Source organism: Galeopterus variegatus, unplaced genomic scaffold (assembly GCF_000696425.1).
Source record: "Galeopterus variegatus unplaced genomic scaffold, G_variegatus-3.0.2 Scaffold7910, whole genome shotgun sequence".
NCBI classification, from domain to species: domain Eukaryota; kingdom Metazoa; phylum Chordata; class Mammalia; order Dermoptera; family Cynocephalidae; genus Galeopterus; species Galeopterus variegatus.
This window is the reverse complement of record NW_007734021.1, coordinates 5,792-31,152: the sequence shown is the minus strand read 5'-3', so window position 1 is coordinate 31,152 and position 25,361 is coordinate 5,792. Positions and strand designations below refer to the sequence as shown.

Genomic DNA, 25,361 nt, shown 5'->3' with positions numbered 1-25,361 from the left:
AAGCATTATTACAATATGTGAAAGTAGAAATAGCTTATCATTAATTTAAACTGCTATACAACTGACCCTCACTTTCTTTTCCTTAAAGTAAATATAGTAGTATCTATCGAATGAGATTGTTGTAAAGATTAAATGAGATAACAGATAGTTATAATTTATTCAATGTCTACCAGTCATTTTATATACCTTAGTTCATTTGATCCTTAAAACAGTGCTATGAGGCAGGTGTTACTTTACTGAAATTACAAAGGAGAAAGTAAATTCAGTGAGTTTAAGAATTTGGCTAAGGTCTCAACAGAAAGTGGCAAAGCCAGAATGTGAGTACATGTTTGTCTTAAAGCAGAAAGCATAGTCTTTTCACTATACGCTTCCTGGGACATGACGGGTATGTATTTACTTTAGTGCTCTCTTCTTTTTACTTTCCCTGCCTTCTGTTTCTGTTTTTCTGTTTGATGAAGGAAGACTCTCTAGACCAGCACTGCCCAAGAACATTTACTGCGATTATTGAAATGTTCCTTTTTGTGCTGTCCGATAAGGCAGCCACTAGCCAAATGTTTCTGTTTAGCACTTGAAATGTGCCTAATGAAACAGAGGAACTGAAATTTAAGTTAAATTATGTGTGGCTACTGTTTTGGACATCACAACCTTAGATGTATGAGTGCTTTTTTGGCATGTGTGAAGTGAACACAATTAACATGTTGTTTGATAATGAGGAAACTGTTTATTCTAGGTTGAAAACTTTAGCAGAGGAACTTATACAGACACAGCAGATGCTTTTAAACAAGGAGGAGGCTGTCCTGGAGCTAGAGAAGAGAATTGAAGAATCTTCTAAGAGCTGTGAAAAGAAGTCTGAGTGAGTAAAAGAAAAACAATTTGAAAGAAGAAAGTTTAATTGATGTAATTTTACAGAAATACTTCAGTTAAATGTTTTGTGGGCACAACATTTCTGGAAACCCAAATTTTTATTTTAAGTGTAAAATCTTATATGAGTATAGTTGAGTTAATATCTAGTACCCTAGAAAAGTGATTGTGTTTTTGCAAATATAGTGCGCTCTGGAAAAATGATTCTGTGTTGTTGTAAATATAGTGTACTGATTATATTTTTCAATGTTTTAACAGTTTGAGCGATCTTCTGAAAAATACTTCCTTAAAAACTGTCTTTACTTCCCCACACCTACATTTCTCTGGTCTGTACTTGCTCTTACTTTCTGCACACCTTTTCAGATATTCTCCATTTCTTTCAAATCTCTGATCCCCTTATCTCCCTCGTCATAGTCAGCATATGGACTTCTACATCTTAGAGAAAATTAGAAGTATTACGTGACAACTCCCTTATTTTCTGGGACTAGACAGCCAAACCCATCCACATTTGTACTTATTCTCTTTCCTTACTTAAATAGAGGAATTATTCCTTGTCCTAAGTCCATTTCTTGTGCCTTTTTATATCCTATCATCTCTTGCTTTCCCCTAAATTTTTTATTGTTTTATATATTATGTTCACCTTTTCTTCTCAATTGGGTCCTTGTATTTACTTTTCAAATATACTTAAGTCTTGTCTCCTATAAACAATCTTCATTTTTCCACCCACCCCCAAGTAATCCTTCTTTAATCTCCATATTTAACCCCAACTACTCTAACTTGTTTTTAGTTTAAACTTGTTCTAAGAATGATTATGCTCCCTCATTTCCTCAATTCCCACTTAGTTTTCAACACACATATTTTGCCCCATCACTAGAAAAAATGAACATCAGTGACCTCTGCACTGCTAGGTAAATTTAGCAACTGCCTTACTTGACTTCGTGATGTCATCTGACTTTGCTGACTTCATGTTCCTTCTTTTCCCTTGGCGTTTGGAATCTACGATGCCAGATCATACACCTCTCTTTCTGGCCCCTCCTTTGCAAACGTATTCTTCCACTCAGACTGTCCATTTTGGAATTACTGAAGGCACGGCCCTAGGCTTTGTCACTCCCCTCTCTGAACTCTCTTTCTAGGTGACCTCCTGAAGATGACCCATTTATTACTGTCATTTGGATTTCTTTTTTGAACTCTGTGGCCATGTAATCAATTGGCTCTTTGACGTACCTCTTTGGATGTCTTAGAAGTACCCTAAATTTCCCATGTCTAAGGCTGAATTAAAAGTTTCCTCAATACAATTCAGCCCAACCCAACCTGATCTAGTTGTTTGTGTTCCTTATTTCAGTGAATGGCAACACCGTCTATCCTATTATACCAAACAGAATATTAGGAGTCCTGTTTCTCCCATTTATACTGTAGCTCTTATTACAATTTGGTATTAAAGTGCTGTCTTAGTCTGCTATAACAAAGTGTCATAGATTGAGTGGCTTACAAAGAACAGAAATTTACTTATCACAGTTCTGGAAGTTTTAAGTCCTAGATCTGGTGCTAGCATGGTTGGGTTCTTATGAGGGTCCTCTTCTGGACTGTAGACTTCTGTCTTCTTGTAGTCTCACACAGCAGAAAGAAGATATGAGCTCTCTGGGATCCCTTTCATAAGGGCACTAATCCCATTCTTGAGGGCTCTGCCCTCATGCCCTAATTACCTCCCAAAGTCTCCATCTCCTAATACCATCACATTGGGAGTTAGAATTTCAGCATATGAATATTGGTAGCATACAACATTCAGTTCATTGCAATATCATATTAGAATTAGTCTTTTATCATATTAGAATCCTTTTAAAGATGAAAACAGGAAAATTTGAGTTACTCTGTGCATTCCTTTAATAAATCTGGAAATTTTCAGTATTGTATCAACAGAAGATTCTTTTTGAACAATAAAAATAAAACTTATCAACCATTTTACATATAAAATCAAAAGAATTATCTTGTGCTTTTCTCTATTTGCAAATGAATCTCTTCATATGTTAACAAATGACCAAGTAGCTCTACTTTTTATAGTTTTGCAAATGCATACATTGTAAATGACTTCTATTTTAAAATTTAGTGGAGATAAAGGAAGACAATAGAATATGCTGACTCTGTCACCAAGATGTCTGACTATATTTGTTGGAAGAGGTAATCTTTAAGGGTTCCCTTAACTTAGAAGTTAGGAGAGTCTTTGATTTTTTTTTTTACTTAAAAAAAAAAATTTGAATATTTGCCTCTCTTTTCATCTACACAACGAGTAAAATCTGCATTCTTCTACCTATTTATGTTTTTCAGGAGATGAGAATGGGAGTAAAAGAGAGAGGGCTTAGAGGGTGATGAGTGTATGGAAAGTAGCATGTCTTGAGTTATTACTCTGTGCCATATATTATGCTGGATATATGTATTAACTCACTGAATGTTATCTTGCTATGCTGTCTGTATAATGGCTTGTATTTTACCTTTAGGGCTTTGAGAGTTTAGATAACTTACCTATAACCATATACCTAGTAAGTTGTAGAAAACGTGTAAGTTCCTGACTCCAAAGCTACTGTCTTTTTAATCATAGAATTTGCTTGATCCTATGATTTTAATAGCATTCTTAGGAAAATAAGTTAGAAGGGGTAAGTAATGTCAAACTTTTCAGGGAATGAGACCTGTTTCTGTTGGCCTTTTGTTACCATGGAGTTTTTTTTGTTAGCTTCAGTGCATAATCTTGAGAATGTTAGGTATATTTAGATAACTAAAAAGTCATTGCTACATCTCATCAATTCAGTCATTGGTAGGGTTAAAGTTTGCCTTTCAATTATGTGTTAAAATATTTTGCTAAACAAATAGTCTGAAAGGGATTCTAAGGTGAAATGTTTGCATTTCAATTTCTTAATATTTCTTGAGCATTTCCTCTTTTGGTGTACATGTGTATACATCTACACATACATATTAAAATACATATATATAATTAAAGGCAATTTTTATCTAGTTTTACAAATAGAATTATCTTTACTTTGCAACACTGTTAGCTTCATATACTGTTTCTTCAAAGTAATCAAATCAATAAAACTACAGTTTTTAACAGATACTAAAAATATTCTTTGTCACATTCTTAAATTATTTCTAAATCAATGAAATTATACTGAATTTTTACTCAATAAAAATACCATTATTTGTCCTATCAAAATGTAAGGGACTAAAATCAAATCCTTTAAATTTGAATTTAAATGTCTCTAAATCATCTTCTAATAACAGTGAAAAAATAAATTATATGAGAAATCATTTGGTAGCTTTGATTTCTGTAATTGAGTAATATGGAGTAAAAATAAACCTAAGGAATAGCTTTTATGTGATGTCAAATTTACACTAAGAAGAGAAGAATTCAAGCTTATATAAGTAATGCAGGTCGTGGTTGAAATGTATCTATTGCAGTATTTTATAAAAAAGAAAAAAAAGAATGAAAAGAGTAAAACCAGCCACTTGAAATGGTATAATTTTAGTACAGCACAAAGTGTCACTCTAGTATACATACCTTTACTCATTACTTCTAAAGCACATTTATTCAAATGGAAATAATATCAATCTTTTCCTGATTTATGATCCTTGAGCACTGGGTTAGAAAATAGTTTATGGGGAAATATGCCAAGCATATGTCATTTATGACTCAATGGCATATAGAGCTATAATATTACTATTGGTTTGAATGCTTGGTTTGATTTCCAAAAAAGTAAGTAATTATTTAATTTTGTATTGTTTTAACCTGTTTTATACCATTATCACTTAGTACTTAAAAATACTTTATGTATTATAAAATCATAACTCTTAGAGCCATGCAGAATTTTAAGAGATCATTTGATTTAACCTCCCTGACTTTCTAATTATGTGACCTCTGAGGGCCAGAAATTTTAAGAGACTTGCAAAATGTCACATCTAGTTTCTGGTAAAGGTAAGACTTAAACAATCTATAATAGTGTTCTAGTCTTCAAATTCTGGGACTTTTTTTTTTTTTTTGGCTTAGAACTTTTGGGTGTGGGTTATGTATGTGTACTACAAGAAATATGCTATATAGATATGGAATTCATTCAGTAACAATTGATTGCACATCTACTAGTTGCTGTGAATACAATGAGAGGTAAGACATACATGGTCACATATCTCATGAAGCTTATACTTTTGTGGAAGAGACCAATATGAAGTTCTAAAAAGCTACTAGTTGTGATAATTGCTATGAAAGAATGAAACAAGGATGCAGATAGAAGAATAACAGAGGAGCACATACTTAACATAGATGGTTGGGGGTTTCCTAGGAGACGACATTTTTGCTGAAACCTGAAGGATAGAAGGTGGCCTGTACATGGAGAGTGTGTGGAAAGAGTGTTCAGAGATAGGAAGTAGCATATGCAAAGGTCCTGATCCCTTCCATGTTTTAAATTTATTTATGGCTTCCTATGCATCTTATATTGTATAATTATGCACTTACTATAGTTTTCTACTTATTGAAATATACATAGCTTGTTTGCTCAATGGTGTTATAAACATATAAAATAATTGTATAGTATGTGTATCAGTCCATTTCTGTTGCTTATAACAGAATACCTGAAACTGCGTAATTTAAAAGAAAATGAAATTTATTTCTTACAGTTTCAGAGGCTGGGAAGTCCAAAGTCCAGGGAACACATCTGGTGAGGCCATTTTCTTGGTGGTGACTCTACACCAGGGCGTCACATGGTGAGAATAGGCTGAGCAAGAGAGAGCTAACCCACTCACTTTCTCTCCTTATAAAGCCATCAGAACCATGCCCATGACTGCCCATTAAACCATCAATGGATTAATCCATTAACGAGGGTGTGATCCTCACAATCTAATCACCTCTTAAAGGCACTACCTTTCAATTACCATAATAGGATTTCCCACCCTCTTAACACTGTTACAATGGAGATTAAGCTTCCAATACATGAACTTTTGGGGACACATTTAACCCATAGCAGTATGTTATATATTGATGACAGCAGTACTTTTTTGTGGTAATTACTGACAACTCATAGCAGTATGTTATACATTGATGACAGCAGTACTTTTTTGTGGTAATTACTGACAACCCATAGCAGTATGTTATATATTGATAACAGCAGTACTTTTTTGTAATAATTATTGAGCAAAAGCAAAATGTTAATATATGTGAAATTATGTCATTATACATAAGGCTACAATGGGATTAATTGGAAGAAGCTAATTTTTGCTCAGAAGCTAATTTTTTCATGATCAGACATGAAATCAATGACTAGAAAAGAGGACTAGAGTCATACCTGTCTTGCAAGTTTCATTGTCTTTAAAAACCACTAAATTCAAAGCCAGGAAATTTACACTGTAATGTCATTCTTGCTGTTAGGATAATGACTCAGAGTGTCTAAGTAACTGCCAATATGATATAATACAGTGGTTGCAAGAGCTGGATCTCGGATATTCCTAAGAGCATAAATATCAATGAATAGTCATCTTTTAAAGGAAGAGTTCCAACTTTCAGTGGAGGATTCCATAAGCAAATATTAAAGTAATTAAAACTGGTAAGGGGCTATTCAGGTTCCTAATAAGGGTGAGAGAAAATGGATTGCTCTAGTTAGAAAATCACAGTATTAGTGATTCTTCTAATTACATAAATGTTTTAGGATCATTTTTTATCCAGGGTAAAATAAAGGTGAAATAATAGTAATACATGGAGATTCAAAACGCCATGAAGGGGCCGGCCCGGTGGCACCCTGCTGTAGTGCGCCGCTTGGGAAGTGCGGCAGCGCTCCCGCCGAGGGTTCGGATCCCACATACAGACCGGTTCCCGCTCACTGGCTGAGCAAGGCGCGGGAGCAACGCCGAGGGTTGCGATCCCGTTGCCGGTCCCGGTCCGGTACGGGGGCAACACTGAGGGTTGCGATCCATTGCCGGACACGGAAAAAGACAAAAAAAAACGCCATGAGAAGTCATTTTAAAAAATAGAGTTCTTTCTCTAAACTGTATAATATATATGACTTGAAATTTTTTTTAATTTCAATTTTCTATAATGGTTTAATCCTTTCCTTTTACATGAAATGAAAATGATATGATTTCTATTAGAGTTTGTAATTTCTTCTTGTTGCTGTAAACAAATTGCTGCAGACATTGGAGCTTAAAACAGCACAAATTTATTCTCTCACAGTTCTGGAGGTTAGAAATCAGAAATATGTGTTACAGCCTAAAACCAAGGTGTTGATAGGGCTGATTTCTTCTGGAAGCTCTAGGAGAGAATTTGCTTCTTTGCTTTTTCCAACTTCTAGAGGCTGTCCTCGTTCCTTTTCCTTTTCTGCTGCTGTTCGCATTGTCTGACATTGTGCCTCTTGCCTCCCTCTTATAAGGATGCTTATGAATATTTGGATTCACCTGGATAAAATCTCCCCATTGTAACATCCTTAACTTAATCATATCTGAAAAGTCCTTTTGCTATGTAAAGTAACAAACTCTTTAGATTCTGTAAGTAAAGATGTCATCTTTTGGGGGCCATTATTCAGCTTACTATGAAGTTTAAGATAGAGTAAAATGTATGTTATTTACTTCCATAAATAGAGGTTTTTTGAATTACACTTGGATATTCAGTTAATATTTAATATTTTTGCAGCTGTTGTGCCTGATTTGTCATATTAAATTTCATTTTTTACAAAGCTCATTTTCATTCTTTTAATTTGAATTTAATTTTTTGCATTTTTTTCATTAGTCTTTATGAAATTTGTTTGCAAAAGACCACTAGTAACAGTAATGATTTTAGAGTTTTATTTTTCCTGTTGATTTTGTCCACATTTTTGAAATCATGCACCTTCTTTTGACTATCTTCCAGATGTACCCGAGAATGTACTTTTACTATCTTACCTTGTATATTTTAAATTGTTTCTTATACTATTATCCTTGTGATTTTTTTTTTTTTTTTGGTAGCTAGGAAATGCAAAGAAAGCTTAAGGAAGTTTTAAGTACATTGTGGGTGTAAAATTTTCTAAGACCTGGTTATTATAAATTTATGTTCACAAAAGTGATGTTTTAAAAATCAATTTCTGTCAAGAGATTCACAGAGAAAAAGTCCCAATTTATTACAATAAAGGAGTACCAACTATTAAGCAAACCAGCATGAATTTAACAGGAAATCTGTGTGGATTTAGAACATATGTTACAGATTGTTGAATGATAGTGATACAAATGATAATTACTATTTATTGAATTTTACTTGTTCGAGTAGTCTGTCTTCTGGACATTGCTAGGTCTCTCACAAATATTCTTACTCATTAGTTCTGCTTTTCCCAAACTTCACTCTGTTTTCTGTATTTTTGCCTCAAACTCATTTCAATAGTGTAATTGAGGAGATTACAGCTTTCTTTATAGCAGTCACTGAGGTTGCAACCTCCTTAATTAGATTGGAACTTGGTTTTCAAAATATTGATCAGCATATTTACAAATAAATCTTAGTGTGGGTAACTTCTGCTTATGAATACTTATTCAGTTTATGTTAATCTGTACAAGTTTCTTTTTTTTTTTTTTTCTTTTTGTCTTTTTTCGTGACCTGCAACGGATCGCAACCCTCAGTGTCGCACCCGTACTGGACCGGGACCGGCAACGGGATCGCAACCCTCGGTGTTGCGTCCGCACCTCACTCAGCCAGTGAGCGGCCGGTCTGTATGTGGGATCCGAACCCTCAGCGGGAGCGCCGCCGCACTTCCCAAGCGGCGCACTGTAGCAGTGCGCCACCGGGCCGGCCCCTGTACAAGTTTCAATTTAAGAAAATAACATTTTCTGACCTTATTCTACAGTTCTTAAGCTTACTAATTTATAATCTATTGTCTCTTAAATATTAATAATTTAGCAGTGCATGGCTCAGTTTTTTAAGAAATGAGGGTATTTCAAAAAGTCCATGGAAAGATTCATATTATCTTTTAATTCTATTTTTCCGTGAACTTTTGGAAGTGTTATCTAATTATTATACTATACTTGTATATTGGGGGTGTTTCCAGAGTTGTTCCCATCACCACTACCTGTTTTCCTGTGGGTTTAATGTGGGTGAATTAGTTTGAAATTCCCATTGAAGGCAGCCTCCAAAGGGTAAAAGTAACAATAAAGCAACATGTTGCCTGTGTAGTTCATTAAGGAGAGATGGTGATATTGGAAAGATCTGAGGACTTACATTTTGCTCACTCCCTTAATCAAAACTCAGCCCCCAGTCCTTGTCATAACAGCTTTCCCTGACTCTAAACACATACCAGTCACGACATACACAAAAGCTTGGTGCCCATGATGTCACCTTGATTGGATTTATTTTACCTTAGGCCCAGATCCGACACTAGGTATATTGCCTTTGAGATTTGAAATAAATTTAAGATTCTCCTTCATTTTAATTCATTTTAGGTCCTAAACTTCTGGACCTAAGTGTCTCTACTCTGTGAGGTATATGGTTTAGCTGTAAAATAAAAGGAATGCCATAGATTACAATATACTTGACAGTGTCTTGAATTTGGCTTTTGCTTCTAAACATTTTTTCCATTTTGCTAATGCTAACATTTAATAAATATTGTGACGACTTAAAATCTATTTAGTTTCATATTTCTTACGATTCTGGTGGACTCAAAGAGGAAAATGAAGGAAAACAAAAGTATAATGTCTTTACTTCTTAAAGAAGTTGAAATAATTTATATTTAATTTATTCTCTTTTAGTATTGTGCTTCTGCTAAGCCAAAAACAGACACTTGAAGAGCTGAAACAGTCAATCCAGCAGCTGAGATGCACTGAGGCAAAGTTTGCAGCACAGAAAGAATTACTAGAGCAAAAAGTACAAGAAAATGATGGGAAAGAGCCACCTCCAGTTATAAATTATGAAGAAGATGCACGATCAGTTACATCTATGGTAAGCTAAAGAGTAATCTAGTGAAAAACATGAAAGAGTAGTGTCTAGGTAATTAGTGACTATAAAAAGTAATTCCAATTTACTATAACAAATTATTACTCTTGTTAATATGCAGGTCCTATTAAACTTGTTTGTAAATGCAAATAGACTTGTCAGTCACCTCAGGTCACCTGGAGAGCACTTTCAGGAACCACCTGTAGAGTCAGAGGAAAAAGCTCTTCTCTTGCCTTCAAAACTGAAAAGAAAGACTGCAATTGTTTTTATTCCTGGGAGACAGCAGGAAGGTAGGGTGTTTTCTTAAGATAGAAGTAAGAAGTAAGGAGAAAGCTATTATTTTTTCTTCTTAAGAACAGTAGAATCTTATTTACCTCAGAGTGCTAGTGTGTTTATTGTTTTCACAGTAAAAAAATACCGATTTAGTTTTAAAAAGTTTTTTTGCTCATAAATATGATCCTTAAACTACAATAAATACATTCAAATTCAGCAACTTGAAATTCAACTCATTTCAAATGGTTTTATTAACTTTTTAAGAATTCCTGGTATAAATTCTTTCTTTCCTTTCCTTCTTTTGTCCCTCCCTCACTCCCTCCTTCCCTCCCTCCCTCTCTCCCTCCCTCCCTTCCTACCTTCCTTCCTTCATTCTTATCTATATATCCATGCATCTATGTATGTATTGTATGTAATGTATGTTTTGTATATATGTATCTGTCTATCATCTGTTGGTGGTTCTGACCAATGGGAAATTTTGCCCTCCAGAGGACATTTGGCAGTGCCTTTAGACATTTTTTGGTTGTCACAACTGATGAGTATTTTCGATATTTAGAGCGTAGAGGCCCGTGATGCTCCTAAACATCCTACAATGCACAGAACAGCCCCTTCTTCACACTCCTGACAAAAAATTATCCAGCCCCAAATGTCAATCCTGCCAAGGTTGAAAAAGTCTCAGCTATAGTTTTGGGTTTTTCTGTGGGTAGCTGAATGTAGTCCATAGATGGAACTATTATAATTTATGATGCTGTAGCTGATATTTCAGTAATTTTTAGTTCATATGGCTCTAAATAGTATGATTTGATTGTCAAATGGATTAAACGTCTCCATAGGGGAAAAAGGCTGTATCTGAAAGTGATAAATGTAGAAATGAATATGAAGTAATTAAACTATTGTGGCTATTGCTATTTTTGTTACTAATTGAGCCATACTCATCTACACATCACTTTGTGAATTGTGAATTATGATTCCTTGCTCTCTTTTACTGTCCTACCTATAAGGATCTTAGCATATGTTCCAAGGGCCCTATTAGAGTCCCTCTCTTGCTTTATGACTCTTGATAACTATCTGGAATATACATTCTTTCAGAGGAACTTCTGAAGTTTTGGGGGTTTTTTTGGTTGGCTTTTGAAAACCTTAGCTAGTAAATCTTTGTACCGAGTGTGGTTATAATATTCCCCTGTCTCCATGTGGGTGTGGAATTGGTTATTTAATGGCTTGACTTAGTGGCATATTGGTTAAAACTAGTTATCTAATTTTAGGGCAGATAATCCATTTTGGCATTATTATGATAAAATAAAAGATAGTTATTTAAGTTGCTAGATGATAGAAACCCCTGCTTGATAAGTATGGTTCAAAATCTGTCTTTCAAATTTAAAATATAATAGTTAATTAATTCTTATTTTATTAAGAGTTTGTCATCATTTTGGGTTTAATCTTTCATAATTGTAAAGAAAAGCTTTATTTAGCAAATGAATTAAATAATGTTTCAGAGAGAATGTATAATACAGTTTAAGAGAACAAACTGCTTTCTGTCGCCTTCAAACTCTGTCTTACACCCATTTTTTACGTGGTGATAATACCTTGTAAATTTTTACAGAGGAAAGCTGCATATTTCATTTTATTCAACTTATTTTAAGTAGTGGAAATAATAATTATAAACATATTTTATCTATTAATTAAAGCAGACCTTTAGTAAGTCTTTAAGGAGTTTTACAAAGGAATATTAAAATATATGTAGTTTAAAGTAATAAACCGATTTTTATCAATCATGGTATCTGCCGAAATGAGACCAATTAACAAAGTTTTGCAGTATGTTTTATAGAGTAAAAGCAAGTAGAAATATTTGCAACGTACAGTTCTTAAAACATAATACTACCATGTATATCAGTGAAATCTTTGCATAATTCAGTCTTTTCAATTAACAATTAGAATATTACTTTTCAGTTTATTTGAAAATAATAAAAATATTAAAGCTTTAAATGGGTCTCCTCCCTTCCCAAATGACTGTTTACGGATTGCTTTATGAATAACATTACAAGAAGAGCCTGGATTTAATGTAAGAAGTTTCATTGGTATTTCCTCTTTATAAATTCCATCTTTATAAATGGTGTAAAATTTCAACAAAAGGAATTTGGTTGAATATTGGAAAAATTGGAAGAACTCAAAATTAAACTATGATATGGAAAATTGTGAAAACTTGTCCTAAAGATTATTTAAGAGTAGGAGAGACAGTTAGTTATTGTACATGATCTTAGTGGCAGTGTTAACTAAAGCATTGACTCTTCAGTAGTGAATGTTTCTGTGGAAGAGTGTTATAAGGAACTGTGTCATAGAGATGGGCTGTGGATTGTATGTTCTTATAAAAATTTCAGGTGATTCAGATATGTAAGCAGGGTTAGGGTTGTATAGTCAGATTCTTAGATGTATTGGCTTTATAAATTGCTGAGTTAAAGCCCATTGCCATGTTTTGGCTGTTTATCCCCTCCAAAACTCATGCTGAAATTTAATTGCCATTTTAACAGTATTAAGAGATGTAGGTCCTTTGAGAGGTGATTAGACTATGAGAACTCAGTCCTTATGGGTGGGATTAATGCCATTATGAAATGGTGAATTTGGCCCCTTTTGCCTCTTTGCCATTCCACTGTGTAAAGATGAAGTGTTCCTCCACTTTGAAAGATGCAGCTGTCAAGGCACCATCTTGGAAGGCGAGACTGGGCCCTTACTAGATGCCAGAACTGTCACCACCTGATCTTGGACTTCCCAGCCTGAAGAACTGTGAGAAATAAATTTTTGTACTTTATAAGTTATCCAGTCTCAGGTATTCTGTTATTGCAGCACAAAATGGACTAAGGCACCCATATATTAATTTACAAAAATCTAAAAAACTTTGTGGAGGCAATAATATAATCATCTCTGTCAGGACAGGTCATCCTTCTAATGTTGTCTTTTTTCACCTTAGGTCTAATTTTGGCCAAAATACAAAGGAACAAAATGATAAATTTTAAGTATTGCACAGTCATTCTGTATTGTCTATGTGTCTTAACTGTTTTCTGCTGCTATAACAGAATACCACAGATTAGGTAATTTATTAAAAAAATAAGTTTATTTGGCTTATGGTTCTGGAGGCTGGGAAGCCCAAGAGCATGGCACCAGCATCTGTTGACGGCCTTTGTGCTGCATCACCCCATGGCTGAAGGTGGAATGCAGAAAGTCAAGCAAACATGGCAGAGAGAGGATGGGGCCTGAACTTCATCCTTTTATTAGGAACCCACTTCCATGATAATGGCATTAATCCATTTATGAAAGTGGAGTCCTCATGACATAATGACCTCTTAAAGGTCCTACCTCTTAATACCATCACAATGGCAATTCAATTTCAACATGAGTTTTGGAGGGGACTTTTAAATCATAGCACTATAGTTAAGCATTTTTCATTTATTCATTCAAGCAATATTTACTGAGCACCTAATATGTGTCAAACACTTTGCTAGATGCTTGGGATACAGCAGTGTATAAAACTAATAAAAGAACTCCTCACTTAGAGGTTACATGCTGTGATAAGTAGCAGTTGATAAGTAAATTATATGTTATGTTGGATGATAAATACCAAAGAGTAAAAACAGAGTAGGGGTAGAGGATTGGGGGTCTCGAGGGTCAGAGGTTGGGATCCAATTTTAAATTCAAGTCAGGATAAACATCACTGAAAGGGTGACATTTGAACAAAGATTCGAAACGGGGAGCTGGTAAGTCACGTCAATTTCTGGGGAAAGAATATTCCAGCCAGAGGGTGTATCCATTGCAAAGACTATAAGACAGGAGTATGTCTAGACTGTTCAAGGTATATCAAGGAGCCCTGAGTGAAGGGAAAGATGAGAGCAGGGAAAAGAAGTTAGAAAACTAATGGGGAACAGATCTTGGGTCCTTGGATTATGGCCTTTCTGTGAGTGAAATAGGGAACCATTGTGGTGGTGGGATAATAACAGAGGAATGACATTATTCTGACTTTTGATTTAAGTGGAAAGAATATACATAAGAGAGCAAGGATGGAAGAATGAGACTATTGCAGTAGCCTAAGGGATAGAAAATGATGGTTTGAGTAAGGATGGAAATGGCCAGAACTGTTTAGCTCCTGGACATATTTTGAAAGTTGAGTCCGTGAGATTGCCTGTCGATGTGGGGTATGAGAAAGAGGATTCAGGGATGGCTTTAAGGTTTTTGGCCAGAGCACTAGAGGGGTGGAATTGGTTTTGAGTGAGGTGGAAAGACTACGTGTAGAACAGCTTTGATGAAGAAGATCAAGACTTCAGTTTGTCTTTCCAAAAGGACAAGTCAGTAGAAATTTTGGTATTTGGGCCTGGAGTATAGGAGCATGATTGGGACCAGAGATATAAATTTGAGAGTTGTAGACATCAGATGGTATTTAAAACCATTTGACTGTAGAAGGACACCAAGTAAGAGAGCATGGAGAAGAAAAGAGGAACAAAGATTGAACTCTGGGGCACTTTAAGTTAAGGTGTCTAGGAGAAGAAGAGGAATCAGTAGAACAGATTGAGAAGGAGTAAACAATGAGGGAGAAGACAAGAAAGAGAATCTGGTATCCTTGAAGCTGAGTGAAGAATGTGTTTCAAGGCAGAATGGAATAATCAATTGTGTTAAATATTGATGGATGCAGTAAGGTGAGAACTGATAGTTGAGCATAGGAGTTAGCAACACAGAGGCCAGTGATGAGCAGTTTCAATGGAATGGTGGGATAAAGCCCTGATTAGGATGGGTTTAAGAAAGAAAGAAAAGGGAAAAATTGCATATAATGAGCATAGATAAATTTTTCAAGGACTTTTGTTGCAAAAGTGTGTAAAATAATAGGGCAGTAAATTTGGAAATATTTGAGTATTTATTTATTTAAAGAAGAGGAAATTATGTCTAAATGTTAAAGGTGTAATCTAGTAGAAAAGGAAAAACAAACCATCTTGGGAAGAAAAGGGACAGTTATCAAAATAAATTCCTTAAGTAAGTGAGAGAAGATGGGACCTAGTACCCAAGTGTACTGGCTTTAATATTGGCACAATAATTGCAGGCAGGATGGTAGTTACTGAGAGGTGGATGGATATGGTGGTGATAGGACTTCTGCTGATTTTCTCTTCTGATTGCTTTGTGTTCTCAGTGAGGTAGAAGTCAAGGTCATTGGCTCAGAGTGAAGTTGTGGGAAGAGGTATTACAGATATTTGAAGAACAGAAGAAGGTGTGAAATAATCATCTAGGAGAATGGGAGAATGAATGGACTAGGACAATACAGTGTGATTGCTGACTAGTAGTAAGGACTCACCTAAGGTTGTGATCTTCCACAACACAACCAGAAATATGTAGTGAACTGTATATTACTGGGATCATGAATTTAAGGAGGGACTTGTCAGCGTGGTAGTCTTTTTTCTAACAGGTGTGCTAAGCCATCCTCGCACTATGCAGAGTAGGGAGAGAGTTGGATTTATTAAAGGCTATGGTTCATCGTAAATAAGATGAATGAAGTAAGAGAGAGGCAAAGGAAGGAAGGTGCATGTAAGAAAGTGATTATAATGATTGACAAAAGAATTTAAGTTGCATAAGGAAGAGAGAGGACATCAAAAAGGCAATGGTAATTTTAAAAAGTGGTGAGATCAGTTCATAGGAGCCCCAGAGTGGTCAAAAGACAGATGATAAACATTTAAATCTAAAATTTTGAAAGACAATGCTTATCTTCCAGATTTCAGCATAGAATTTAAGGAAAAGTGCTTTTGGAAGATAGGTTGTTAAATCAGTTGACGGTGACATGACAGGATAGATAATTAAATCTTAAAATTTTTGAATTCACCATTATTTCCTCTAGCCAATCACACTATTAGCAGAATAAATAATACGAATGAAACACTTCTAATGACACACCTGTGAGGGAATATAATGAATAGTGATTGCTTCATGTCTGCCACAACAATAAAAGCCTACCATTTTGTAAACCTTAATATTAAAAAATAATTTTGGGGGGGGCCTTACTAAGTAGAGCAACCTTTAAAAACCATTAATCATAGTGTTAACTTATTTTCAGAGTTTCACCCTACCTCCCCCAACTTGACAGCATATCTATAACACTTATAATCATATTAGGAAGATTAGTCTTTTCAGCTTATAGATTTACTGGAGAGGAATAAATTCATCTGAACTTTAGCAGTACTCTATCACAGAGGATAAAATGAATTAGAAGAATATGTATCTTTAGTGAATTTAGAGAAAATATCTTTGAGACCATTATAATTTCAAAAGGTGAAGCACAATGAGAATTTATAGAAGGCCTTTCTGATTGTGCTAGTAATGCTTATTCTGCTGGGCTGGCAGTAGAACTGGTCTGCGTTTTATCATATTGATTTGCTCAATTAGATTAGGTAAATTCATTGTTTTCTCTGTATACATATTCCACTGGTTTGTGGGATATTAATAGGTGTTTTAAGAAGAAATGAATTTCAGAATTTGGAACATGTTGGGCTAAGCCAAAAAGAATAGTAGTATTTGACTGCAGGAATTTTCTAAGACTTTAATATTAAATGCTCAAATAAGGGAGATATTATATGGAATACTGTCCTAACCCCCTTTAAATAGCCTCTTGAAAGGATCACAGTGCAATGGAACATACTGAATGGTGAATTAGAAGATATATACTTTCTCACCAAATTGGGATAATGACAGATTAAATGTGCTGATAATTCTGAAATCATTTTTAGTTGCTTAACTACTCTGTAAACCCAAGGATTATTTTATATAATACTTTAATTCTAGCACTTCAGGGTAGAAGAATCTGCCTTCTGAGGCAAGTTAGGAGGTTGATCTCTTTGTTTTTTGCCTTTGGATAGTGGTGAGACTACCAAAATTTTCTAATCCTTGAGAAAACATCAGCTGCTGACTTTCTGGTCATATTTATTTATTTATTAAAAACAACAACACATTTTTTTCATGTTTGTTTTTTAGCTGTCTAGTTGTAAGAACATAAGTTTTCAATCAGTGTATGTTGAATTGAGGGATTGGACTTTCTTTTCACTCCAGAATTATATAGTTATTTTACTTTATAACAGCATGTGCTTTGGACCAAATAAAATAATTTTTGTTGAAAGAATCTTCCTTACATGTCAACTATATCTAGAATTGATGGCACTATATATTCTTTTAAAGTATGTTTAGCTATTCAATAAAACAATTGCCTTTACTTTGATGTTTCTGAAATTGCACATTTTAAGTCCTTTTGCTAGACTAACATACAACATATACTTCTCTGCATATCTTATTGAGTTAGTTTTACTTAGTTGAACAGCAATATAAATAAAATCTTGTTTTGTTACATTTTTAACCAACAAAATATCTGATTTGTTGGCTAAAAATTATCATTATGACTCAATAGTAATCTGTTTTACAGTAGTGTCTGCTATTTCAATTTTATGCTTATAACACTAAAAGAGACTGAAATTGATTGAGCCATCATATTGCCTACATCGTTGAAGTTTTATCTATTTTATCTTCAGGGAAACTTTTTTCTTTCAGTGCCTAATATAAATATGGATTCCAAGCCTTACTCACCAAGCAATAATACACTGAAAAAGGTACCAGATTAAGAATCAGGGGACCTGAGTTGAGTTTTGTCTCTTCTTGAGGATTCTGAGCAAATGAGGGACATGGTTTTCAATTGTTTTTATAAGGACAGTTTCAGCAAAAATCTTTATAATACTATTATGTGTATATATGGAGTTTATGGGTAAGACATTTTCTGTAGGAGAGAATAAATATATACTTTGTTTGCCTTAAAGGATTTCTGTGATGCTAAAATGAGATAATTTATGTAAATATATTTGTATGTTAGAAAATATTGTGAAAACATAAGATTCTATTTCAGCTTTTTCCAGTAATATACCTTAGTTCACTTGTAAGTTAATTAGTAGATATTCACTGAGTTCTTCAATATGAATTGTAGATTTTTCTGCAGGATTATCTCATGTATTTCTTATTTATTAAGGCAAAACCTTAAATATTTTTTTTGCATAGGTAGTACATGCACATGTACATGGGTGTGTTCCCTTCCTTAGTCCCCCCAGCTCCCTTCCTCAGATGCAATCTTCCAGAAACATTGTATGTAAATAAAAGCATAAGTGTAAATTATATGCTTCCTGCTCTTTTTAGACAAATGTAGAACATACAACAGTATTGTTCTGTCCTTGCTTTTTAACTTGATGTATCTTATAATTTTATAAAAGTGTATAAAAGTTACTTCATTTATAAATTTATTCAACAAACAAATACTTATTGTCAGTTAGGTGTCAGGCATTTTAGGTTCTGGGTATAGTAGTGAACAAAATAGACATAATTTTTTCTGTCATATGCCTTTTACTCTAATTAGAGGAAACAGTAAATAAACAATTAAATATATAGTATATCAGGTGGTGGTAAGTTCTTTGGGAAAAAAAATACAGGAAGGTTGGGCAAAAGGAATGCTAGGAGGTGTTTTTATATAGGAAGTGGTTAAGGAAGGCTTCACTGATAAAGTGGCATTTGTGCACAGATCTGACAGAACTAAGGGAGCAAATGATGAGACTGTCTGGGGTGAGAATATTCCAGGCAGTGGGAAGAGCAGATGAAATGCCCTGAGTCGACAATCTGCTGCTGGTGGTGGAGGGACTAAAAGGAAGCCCAGTGTGGCTAGAACAGAGAAAGAGAGTAATTAGAGATGGGGGTCTGAGAAGTAGTGGACATTTAGATCATACAGTCATATAGACCCTTGTGAGGATTTTGATTTTAACTCTTAGAGAAATTAGAAACCATTGAGGGTTCTGAGCAAAGAGTGACATGTTTACATGATTTTCAGTCTTTTGTTATTATAAAGACAGCTTCATTGAATATCTTTGTAATAATTCTATTACATATATATATGGAGCTTATGGGTAAGACACATTTTAAGTTTTGTGCAGTTTATATAAGCTTATATTTTACTGTTAAAATAGTTTAAGTTTCTGAACCTGAGAACAATGTCAATTATAGAAATTAATTATAACATTAATATTTCAGTTTTGTAGATTAATAAATTTTTGCTTCCAGCTTTCATGTGGCATGAATTTTAGCATGCTGAACTTTCAGTGGTTTACTAGGCCATTAATATTATTAAATTCTCCTATGGATCTGGCACCTAAAGTATATTTACAGGTGTATTTTATACTTTATGTAAAGTTGATTTATACATTTCTAATTTATAAAACAGAGAAGATAGGAAGTGATTATGATTATAATCATTTTATAGATGATTCATGTCAAGATTCCTTTAAATAGTCATTTTTCTTTGGTTCGTATGAATGAAGTCATTTTACATCAAAGGCTAGCCAATGGGTGATACCAGAGACATTCTATTTTATTAGGCCACAGTATCTTCAGTAGGGGGGAAGAAAAACCCCAAGCCATTAAGCTTTCAAAGTGTTTTTAATCTATATTTGAACTGTTATCTGTACTCATATTTGTATGCATATGCAGTGGATATATAGGCCAAAACCAGAAAATGAAAAGTAGCTTTTTCATTTGGTTTTCTAAAGTATGTGCATATATATATTTCAAATTTCTTGTTTTAATTATGGATTTCTTAATTTCGTACCATAAACTAACTGACCAGGGTGAGCTAGCCCTAAAAGGATATAATAAAAGGAGAGAGAAGATAATGTTAGGTAAGAATCAAATATCTACTATGATTAATGCAAATAAAAAGAATTACTCACTCAAATTTACTCATTCAATCATTTCGGATTCAACAAGTGCTTAATGATTACTTACTGTATGAATATTATGCATGGGGGTTTTGTGGGAAGGATGGATCAAGTAGAATATATTTAGATGCTGCTCTAGGATTTGGTGGGGGAGGTGGAGCAGAAGTAATTGATTTAACAATTAACTGAAAGTTGGCTGCATTTGGACTTGTATGTATCCAGACGTTAAAATATTTCAAATAGGGCTGGCCCCGTGGCGCACTCGGGAGAGTGCGGCACTGGGAGTGCAGGAGCGCTCCCGCCGCGGGTTCGGATCCTATATAGGACGGCCGATGTGCTCACTGGCTGAGCGCGGTGAGGGTGACACCAAGCCAAGGGTTGCAATCCCCTTACCGGTCACGAAAAACACACACACACACACACACAAAAAAATTTCACATAAGTTAGGTATCTAGCAGTAACTATATACCAGAAATGTTTATAGGGGAAAGGAATAGGTAAAGAATTTAAAATACAGGTTAAAATTGATACTATTCAATTTTTTTAATTGTTTTTTCACATAAGTTAGGTATCTAGCAGTAACTATATACCAGAAATGTTTATAGAGGAAATGAATAGGTAAAGAATTTAAAATACAGGTTAAAATTGATACTATTCAATTTTTTTAATTGTTTAAATGTTAAAATTAGTTTCTATCAAATATTTCTCCATAAATAAGTAATTGTGGCAGTAGTTTCTAACAAGGTGACAGATTCTCCAGTAGTTACAGAGAAAATGACTGATGAGTGATTGTGATAGAATCTTGACTCTAAAGAACCCCAGCTGCAGATCCAGACTTGTTGGATTTGAATCCCTGCTCTACCACTTCATAAGTATACCGTGTTAGACAAGTTATGGGACTTTTTCTGCTCTCATTTCCCAGTGTGGTAAATGAGATTACAGTATCACCTGCTCTTGGGTTTGATGTGAGGAATTGTTAAGTTTATATGTTTAAAGTACATAGAACAGTGCCTGCCACCTAGTAAACTATGATTGTCCTTTATATAGCTGATATTTGATTATTTGATTAAATATCTCAGAAGTGATAATTTAATGTGTGTGCTTATTTCTTTGCTAGTCTTCATTTCTTATTCTTGGTATTATTTTTAATTAAACAATAAATCACTTTTAAAAAAACAAACTCTTAATTTTTGTATGATAGATAAGCATGTTGGAATCTGCTCTTCTCTGCATTTGAAGTATTGTTGTCCTTTACCCATAATAGAGTAGAAAATATTTTTTAAACAAAGTATCATGTAATTAACTTAAGACTTATGCATTGCTTCTATAATTGACCTATGACAGTAGAGTTGACTTGCTAATTTTTTAAAAAATATTTTTAGTATAAATAGTTTAACTACTAGAAGCTCACTTTTTTCTTTTACATACACTATTAAAGTTTGTGTTTAAAATTTTGCTGGAAGCAATTTTTACAAAAATAGCTCTTATGTCATTTTAGTGCCAGTTTTCTTTTATAGTTTAATTTGAATGAAAGTGAAAAATTCCTAAGTGCCATTATATTCTATGATTATTTGTTCATTCCTAAAATAACATTAAAAAATTTGCAATTATGGAAAATTGAATTAACAGCTTTTGATACTCATATTGTCTCCTTTTAATGATTCTCCTTGCTGTCATTTTATGCGATACCATTATTTTCTTAATTCTATCTGTTGAAGCCTGGTTTTCTTCATTCTCTTTGATCCCTTTCTCTCAGTATTGTTCAAAAGCGACCTTTGTAACAACAGGGTAGGATGGAAAACATGTTGGAATTGGAGTCAAATCATCCTGTGTTTAATTGCCTTTAGGTAGATTTTCCTTTTCTTAAGCTCAGTTTCTTTATCTGTATAATGTAGTTAAAAATATGTACCTCACAGGTCTATATGAATGAATGTGAAGGAGAAGCACAATATAGAACCCCAGACATAATTAGTACACATTTGGCTTTCATCCCTTTTCTTTCCCTCTCTTCTCCATTTCTCTTTTCTCTGTTCTGTCTCTTCTACCTGTCTCTATCCTCTTTTCTCTTCTTCCTTCCTCTGCCTTCTTACAAAACACTATTAACCAACTTCTATGAGTTTCTATTATGTGCTGTGGATGGAGACATCCTGGAGTAGTGGACAGTCTCTGCACTTACAGATCTACATTTAGCAGGCAGAAAATTGCAATAAAGAAACGATTAACGGGCCGGCCCGGTGGCGCACTGCTACAGTGCACCGCTTGGGAAGTGCGGCGGCACTCCCGCCCAGGGTTTGGATCCCACATACAGACCGGTTCCCGCTCACTGGCTGAGCGAGGTGTGGGGGCAACACCGAGGGTTGCGATCCTGTTGCCGGTCCCGGTCCGGTACGGGCGCGACACTGAGGGTTGCGATCCATTGCTGGACACGAAAAAAGACAAAAAGGAAAAAAAAAAAAGAAACGATTAACAGCAAAACATCAGATCGAATTAAGTGCTCTTATGAACTTGACCATTAGTATTCATCACACTTTATTCTTCAGCCCTTAGTCTTCAGTCCTTTTCTTTTGTATTCATACATCTGTGAACTTTTCTTTCTTCTGTCATGATTTAAACATTAATTGATGACTCCTAGATCTCCATTTTCATGGAAATTGTGAATACAGGATAACCACTCAATATAAAGATAAAAAATATAAGCAGAGAAATGACTTATGCAAGTTCACACAAAAAAGGTTAAATGTAAGAAAACATTTTAGTTTATAGAGAATAATTTTGTTATTTATACACTAATAAGATTTTACTCTTTTATATTTTTCGTATTAACTGTTGAGCTCATGGGTAGAGGTAGTATTAACTGGCATCCATTATATGTTAATTAAAATTTTTTTAAAAAAGAATTTTGGATTATTATAATGTAGGTTAATGCAGATTGAAAAGACTGAGGAGAAATTTAATTACCTAAAAAACAACAAAAAAAAGATATTTAGATACATGGCTAATTTGCTATAGTGACTGTTAGGAATAAAATTGTTAAAATTTTTCAGTTGATAAATGATTACAATTCTTTCTTTTCTCCTATACAATAGTTTTGTTTTTGTTTTTTTGTCCCCTTTAAAAGATAAATCAATCAGTATGCAGTTACTTGGCATATAACGCATTGCATAACATGTTCAAGACATTTCTTTAAAAAATTTTAAATAATTTAATTTCTTTCAATGTAAATAAAGTTATTACAGCCTATACAATTTAGTACAGATCTCTTTATTAAACTGACCAGTATTTGTCTTAAAATTTATGTTTGAAGATATTGTCTTTGGACTTAATTGTGGATGTATGTTTAAAAGTGCATGTAGAAAATGATTTATATATTTTTATCTCCAAAGTCTTTTGTTTTGAATTTTAGAAGTTATTTTATGACACATTAATTTCTTTAATTTAATTGAAAGGGTTCATAAAGAGGATATGTGAATGTTATGATTTATTGCTTCATTTGATACCTAATGAATTTTAAATCCTAATAATTTTTCTCATACTATTCTGCAGAAAATTATTTTTCAGTGTTAATATTTATTTATTTATTTATTTATTTATTGTCCTTTTTGAGACCGGCCGCACCGCGCTCAGCCAGTGAGCGCTGGGAGTGCACCGGTCATCCCTATATAGGATCCAAACCCGCGGTGGGAGCGCTACTGCGCTCCTAGCGCCACACTCTCCCGAGTGCGCCATGGGCTCGGCCCCAGTGTTAATATTTAAAAGATTAAAAATCAGTTGTTAATTTTTAAAATCAATCATTTACTTTGCAAATTCCAGATGAAGGATAAGATCTTAGACTAAGAAAAGAAAAGATTTTTCTCTGTTGGAATGTATCTAGAAATCTTTGACAGTAGAGGCTCAGTCTTCTTGAAAAGTTCTCAGGGTTGCTTAAAAAATTATTTGATCCTTGGAAGGAGAAATGACTCAATTAGAAAGAATGAGTTACACTACTACTATGTATTTAACTATGTGGTAGATGTTGTAGGGGGCAATAAGAAGTATAAAAATAAATTCATAATATCTTAACCAGAACAACCACCTTGGAAAAAAATTTTTGGCAAGATCTACTAAAGAAGGACATATGCGCTCTCTGCGACCCAGTATATCCACTCCTATACCCAACAGAAATTCATACACAAAAAGACATGTGCAAGAATATTCACAGGAGCACCATTCGTAATGACCCACGCTGGAAGCCATCCAAATGTTAAACAAGAGCAGAATAGATAAATTGTGGAACATTTACCTAATGGAATACTGTACAATAATGAGAGTGAACAGATTACAGCTGCGTACAGTGGTATGGATGAATCTTACAAAGATAATGTGGAGTGAAACATACCAGAGAGAACATATTCTGTGATTCCATTGATAGGGAGTTCATAAAGAGGCGAAAGCAATCTGTGATATTAGAAGTTAGAATCATAGTTACCCTTGGTGGGGTGGGGGGAGTGTCTAAAAGGGGGCACAAAGGAGACTACTGGAGTATGGATAATGACTTGTTTCTTGATCTGTGTTATGGTTACAGAGGCCTTTTCAATTTGTGAAAATTCATAAACTGCACACTTTTGATTTGTGAACTTTACAATATGCATCTTGTACTTAAATATTTCAAGAAAAAAAATTTTTTTAAGTGTAGTACCAAGATGAATGCATGCCTAACTTTCTGTGTGTGTGTGTGTGTGTGTGTGTGTGTTTGTGCGTGTGTGTCTGTGTTGGGCCGTTTATGAAGTGTAGTACCAAGATGAATGCATGCCTAACTTTCTGTGTGTGTGTGTGTGTGTGTGTGTGTGTGTGTGTTTGTGCGTGTGTGTCTGTGTTGGGCCGTTTATGACTATCTTCTCTGAATTACTTGGGAGGAGGTGGTGGCTTTTTAAACCATTCAGACTTTACTTTTCTCTGTCACCCACTCCCTTCCCCATATTATGATATTTCTTCCATGGTCCATGGAAATTCTGAATGCCTTTTGGAGAAGTAGCATATTAAGCATCATCAGACATTAATATGTACCTTAAATCAGGGGTTTGGGGAACTGATGAGAGTGGGATTAGTGGATAGTACAAGGATGTGCAAAGGTCCTTTGAATGGCAGTCCTGATTCTGATAGACAGTGAATGCCTTTTGGAGAAGTAGCATATTAAGCATCATCAGACATTAATATGTACCTTAAATCAGGGGTTTGGGGAACTGATGAGAGTGGGAATAGTGGATAGTACAAGGATGTGCAAAGGTCCTTTGAATGGCAGTCCTGATTCTGATAGACAGTCTAGTGAAGGATATTGTGTTGGAAGAGAAATTCAGAGGTTGCCGAAGATGAATTTGGCCCATTTCTAATTTTTGTATAAGCTTGGCTCTTCCCTTTTCAAAAATAATTTAGGTTGGGAGAAGTATATGAAAAAAAGAATAGGTGAGTAGAGGAGAAGGCTAAGGAAAAGATCTTGAAATTTTGGAAAGGAGAACTTACTTCTTTTCAGTAGATATAGCCAGGAATGGCAAAGGCTACAGGTGGAAGCAAATGGG

The 25,361-nt window shown here is 34.4% G+C and overlaps 1 protein-coding gene across 1 annotated transcript in view; it reads left to right on the top strand.

The window, feature by feature from the left end:
* LOC103607974 (tyrosine-protein kinase Fer-like) overlaps positions 1–10,068 on the top strand; it is a gene marked incomplete at its 3' end in the record, with an annotated part of 74,263 nt that extends 64,195 nt beyond the window's left edge. Inside the window, exons 7-9 of the mRNA XM_008592419.1 lie at positions 731–853; positions 9,595–9,784; positions 9,900–10,068. Of these exons, the coding sequence (XP_008590641.1) occupies positions 731–853; positions 9,595–9,784; positions 9,900–10,068 (482 nt within the window). The remainder of the gene's footprint in view (positions 1–730; positions 854–9,594; positions 9,785–9,899) is intronic.
* Between the last annotated feature and the right edge of the window lie 15,293 nt (positions 10,069–25,361).